This window comes from Schistosoma mansoni, chromosome 5 (genome assembly GCF_000237925.1).
Source record: "Schistosoma mansoni strain Puerto Rico chromosome 5, complete genome".
Classification (NCBI taxonomy): domain Eukaryota; kingdom Metazoa; phylum Platyhelminthes; class Trematoda; order Strigeidida; family Schistosomatidae; genus Schistosoma; species Schistosoma mansoni.
In genome coordinates this window covers 1,464,577-1,469,724 of record NC_031499.1, presented here as the reverse complement: position 1 = coordinate 1,469,724, position 5,148 = coordinate 1,464,577, and the positions used below count along the sequence as shown (strand labels likewise).

Here is a 5,148-nt window from a genome sequence, read left to right as displayed (position 1 = left end):
ATAACAAAAATAATTGATAGTAACCGATGACACACAGTTTTGTGGTCAAAACAATATACTGAAAGGAAAGAGAAGCTGGTAGAATTATGTTTTAAATGTGTTACGTTATCCAGTAAGTTGGCCTTGTGCTTTATGTCAGCGATTTGAATTGTTTGGCGGGCTTCCCTTTGTCAGCTGATCATCTTCCTTGATTTACATTAGATTATGAATGTCGCTTGCAACCGTCATGATGTCAATTTCCCAATCTTGTTTATCGATTTCAATCAAGATTACACGTAAGCATGCGATACATTTACCTCCTGTTCGTTTTTTTGCGTAGTTACAAATCAATTCATGCATCCTCCATTCCTCTATGAAATAAATAGAAACACATTAGAGTTGAAGATATGCGAGTAGATATCTATGGCTTAGTAATTATTGACGTAACTGGCGGAACACTTTGATCGTGCTTTTACTAGCCTTGAGGCTTATGCAAAGGCAGTCCTAGGACTGATGTCTAGATCCATGTTTATAGTGTATTCCTTATACCTTTTTAACGAGTTGGCCAGTCATTACATAGATCGTTTAAACTCATCTCCCGTGGACTTCCGAAACTTACGTCAATACACACTTGTGTCATTCCTTATGATGACTATACTTATGTAACCATAAGGGTAATAGTAGCTCTCACGGGAAATGTTCTTCGCAAAGCCGAGCATATGAGGTTTTACTTGGTTACCAATTTGTATTTCAATCTAAGCTGCTTGGTTTAAACCTGCAGTATTTAAGTGTGACAATAGATTATACCCTCTGTGGATAAGTAGTTATATTCTAGACAAATACCCCTACAGAGTTTTGTGCTTAATAACTAATCATAACTTTCTTGGCACTTTTCCATTTGTAATACTATCCAGAAAGCTCTTGTCTCACACATCGCAAGTTATTAATTTTAGATCTTCATAGGGACTTCAAACTTCCTCTCTTCATAACAGTAGCGTTTTTCTCAAGTGCTCGACGTAATGAAGAAAAAATTGCTTAGTGAAGCGGTTTTACGCATTCATCCAACATTCTCAGTAAAGCAAATGTATGTCTGTTTTAACTTTCTAAACATGATAGCACTACAATGCCCATTAAATGTTGGTTTTTGTCTTGTTAACAAACCCAAAGTAAGCGAATACCGTGATCTCCGATACATCGTTTACTGTGATTGTGTTCTTTATCATAGAAAAAAGTTTAGCTTATCACCCTCTAAAAACTACTCGGTTACAGAAGTCTTTTACTTATTTCGATTTACATAATAAGCGTCATATAATAAACATGTTTCGATATCTAAAAAGAGACTATAATTTGGCAATTTTACTCTATCCTTACTTTATACAAGTGTAACGGTCGGTGTTTCTATTTTTACCTCTACTGTATCATATTTGACTCCTCACAAAACTCCTTCCTAGTTCACAATGCTTGATCTAATCATTTGAAGCAATTACTTTCAGTTGTATCATAACTATTAATCATAATGCTATTCGCATCCAACTACAGTTTTCGGCTATTTCTCATTCATTTTCTACACATTATTTTTCATCTGTTTCTATTAAGAGTTGTAACAGCTCAAACTCTTACCAGTAGTAGACTGAATTGGATACTGGTTCAGCTCAAGAAATATCGCAAAATCGAAATTACTGTTTACCTAAAGTTGTAAATGAAACCACGATATATATCATGCAGAATATTATTCTATAACTTCATCAACATCCATCGGAGTTTAAATGTTCGGGTAGCATTGTTGACACACATCATGCGTTTCGCTCAGACTTTAGCTCACAAACTCTGTAAAGTTGGATTTATCTGACACTTACTAAATAAACAATAGTTGGATCTATTTGGTCTCATGTCGTCTAGAAATATCTGATTACTCTTTATTCCATGTATTCACATTTTTTTCTGTTTATCGGTATAATTTTATTCTGTTTTCTTAAGCAGCTAAGCTTTATCAGTCACCAGTTTTTATTCTGCATTCCGACCTTAAACTTAAGTCAGTTGATATTAAGATGACAGGGTATGTAATCCTTAGTCACAAATCACTTAATCATTTTTTAGAAAAGAATGATAATTTTACTGTGAAAGAGCGAGTAATCACAAGGCATGAGACCTGTAGCTCACTTGAAATGCTACCTTGGTTAATTTACACTCAAAAAGTGATAGCTGTTATCAATCAAACTTACTTCGGTGTATATACATGTATATGTTTCTTTATACCATAGATCTATTCAAGTTGGAACAAAAACGGGATACAGCCTCCTATCAACTGTTGGTGATCAGGTGACTGAGACATTTTCTTCTAGTAATTTGTGTTTATTAAAAAATTTCATTTACACAAATAGCCGGTGATCCTATGTGTATTGTTGGAAGATTATTTAATCGAAGCTTAGTTACATTGGTCTCACAAAACGATATGCGCAGACTACTAGTTGCACATTCCAGAATAAACACATTGATATGCCACTATCGTTATACCCTGACTATATTAGCTGTTAAAATGAATCATCAGGTATGTTGTAAAGATGAGTTGAATTGTAAATGTCAATATACCTTTAATCTTCTAAAATAATTAACACGTAGTATCTTGTAGCTTGGTAAACTGAACAATTATTGTCATTACTTTTTTTGTTAAGGTGAATGTTACTAAGTTCCCCATTTGTGATTTACTGGGTAGGAGTAACCGGTTTGTTCTAGATTATGAATTCAGTTGATAATGTTTCAGTTTGAGCGTAGTTCTCATCTTCATTAACTGTTTCCAGGTAAAAATAGCCATCGATAACCAATAAGTACTTCGCGGCCGTAGTCGTCCGTGACAGACACTTAATCAGTCCGTATCTATAACCCTACATGAAATCGAATTCAGGGTCTTCATATATACACAGCAGTTACAATATCTTTTGGTCGGAACCCCTGTATTCCATAATTGACAAAAGTATTTTAGTTATCACTTTTGTATTCTTTATAGAATGGCTGAAAGTTGAGGTTGTAAGTTACCAAAGAGTCACCGCTTTACTCATTTTCTTTTCGAAAACCTATTATCTTAAAAGTGTCGTTATGTTACGTTTTACCTCGTATGTCGAAAACAATCTTGTTATACCTTCAGGCCTGTAATTAGGATAAAGTCAGTGTTACTGTCTGAGAAGCCCAATGAGTTGTATATCGGATCTCAGAACAGCCTATGAGTACGCTATGTTGAAGGCTGCCCGAGTTAAATGAATCACTTGACTAGTACCTCATTTTCAGAGTTTATTCACTACATATCAAATCCCTTCAATAGGTGAAAGCATGTTTTTGCTTAAAGTTCATGCACTTTACACTTCTTAAATCACACAATCATATGACTTGAAATATTGAGCTTGATGATTTAATGAGGCAAAAATATCTGTACAAATAGAATATAATAAACACTGAATTTGAGAAAAGTATGTATTTATATGCTTTGTCTACTGGTCACTAGTTAATACATTCCTATCTCCATTTTCTCATTTTATCCTTTCACAGCGTTTAGTAGTTTGTGTAGAAGATGGAATATTTATTCATAATATGCGTGATATGCAATTACTGCATAAAGTTGAAGAAACTCCACCTAACCGAAACGGTGTTATTGCTTTATCGGCCAATGAAAGCAATTGCTATTTAGCCTATCCTGGCTCTCATCGTGTTGGAACTGTTTTCATTTTCGATGCATTAAGTTTTCAAGTATGTTGAAGTTATTATTACTTTTATTTTAAACTCCGGGGATATTCAAATCACCCGTTTTTCGGTCATACACGTAACTCAACTTCAGAGATAGTTTTCATCATTTGAGTAACCGTTAGAGAACCAGAGAACGCTTGATAATTGTTTCTTTCTGATTTGAGACTCCTCAGCATTGCCCACATCTACAACTCCCTCAGAGATGGAACCCAGAATATCTAATCTTCTCAGCAAGCATGTTACCTGTAAACCACTGAATTGATATTTGATGGTTTACACTTCGAACTTCCGACTATTCGTGATACGACGCGATGTTCACATCAAGACTAATTACATATTTCTAAAGCCTGATTAGTAGAAACCTTTTTTACAAAATATCTATTACATGCTTCCATATTGTTTATAGAATATTTCAAAGTTGAAATCATCAGTCAATTGAAGCTAGACCACCATCGAAAGCCTGGAAGCACTGGACGGCCGTTTCGTCCTATTATGGGACTCCTCAGCAGTGCGCACCCACGATCCCGCACTCGCAAGATTCGAACCCAGGACCTACCAGTTACGAGCCAGAGCCCTTAACCGATAGACCACTGAGCCGGCATCCAACGGTGTCAATGTCTAACTTCAACTGATGCACGAATTATGAGCGACACTTCACCAATTGCCTTCAGTGAGTTGTTATCTCACAACAGACGTGGTTGAACTCCACTGGTCACTGCTTCCCACTAGAACTCCAGGACATGTATCTTGAAGTCAGTCACTAGTGAGCATATGATTATAATCAGAAGGGGATTTGTGGAGATTTCAGTATATTTCAAAGTCGAAATCATGAGTCAATCGAAGCTAGCAAAATGTGGCTATGAATAGGGGGAACAGTAATTAATGAAATAGGGTAACTCAAGAATGTTAAATCGTATAATGATAGTCTATAGGTCAAAATAAAGCTCATAATAAGAGGAACACGAATACGAATAGTTTAGTTACTTAACAATTATACAATAGGAAATATACATATCACATTGGTCCATAAATAGTCCTCAGAGTTAACATTCATAATTCCCCAAGGGATATAACACTAAGAATTTGCTAAAGATTCATCACCATTAATTCAATCTCATCCCTACACTACACTCACTGCGTCTTATCGCTTGAATACATCAGCACAGCCTGAAAATTATCAGTTTTGTATTTGCCATTAAAATATTGTTAAAACTATTTATCTATTCGTAGCAAATGTTTAACACTCGGAAAATATTAAAAGTTTTCCTAGTTCTCATTCTTCTATATGTAAGAAGTTAATGATTTCTCCGTTTATCTCTTCTTAAAAATATTTTTTTCATACATTTAGTGGTCCTCATTAGAAGGGGTAAAAACTGGTTCATTACACATTCAATTAACGTGGTTTCGATTGTCAAATCATGAAGTGGATTTTGT

The 5,148-nt window shown here is 35.0% G+C and overlaps 1 protein-coding gene across 1 annotated transcript in view; it reads left to right on the top strand.

The window, feature by feature from the left end:
* Positions 1–204: 204 nt before the first annotated feature.
* The window catches only part of Smp_150510 (putative wipi-2), a gene marked incomplete at both ends in the record, with an annotated part of 30,945 nt that continues 26,001 nt past the window's right edge, over positions 205–5,148 (top strand). Inside the window, 5 exons of the mRNA XM_018797582.1 lie at positions 205–275; positions 2,241–2,320; positions 2,361–2,527; positions 3,520–3,616; positions 3,659–3,717. Of these exons, the coding sequence (XP_018652610.1) occupies positions 205–275; positions 2,241–2,320; positions 2,361–2,527; positions 3,520–3,616; positions 3,659–3,717 (474 nt within the window). The remainder of the gene's footprint in view (positions 276–2,240; positions 2,321–2,360; positions 2,528–3,519; positions 3,617–3,658; positions 3,718–5,148) is intronic.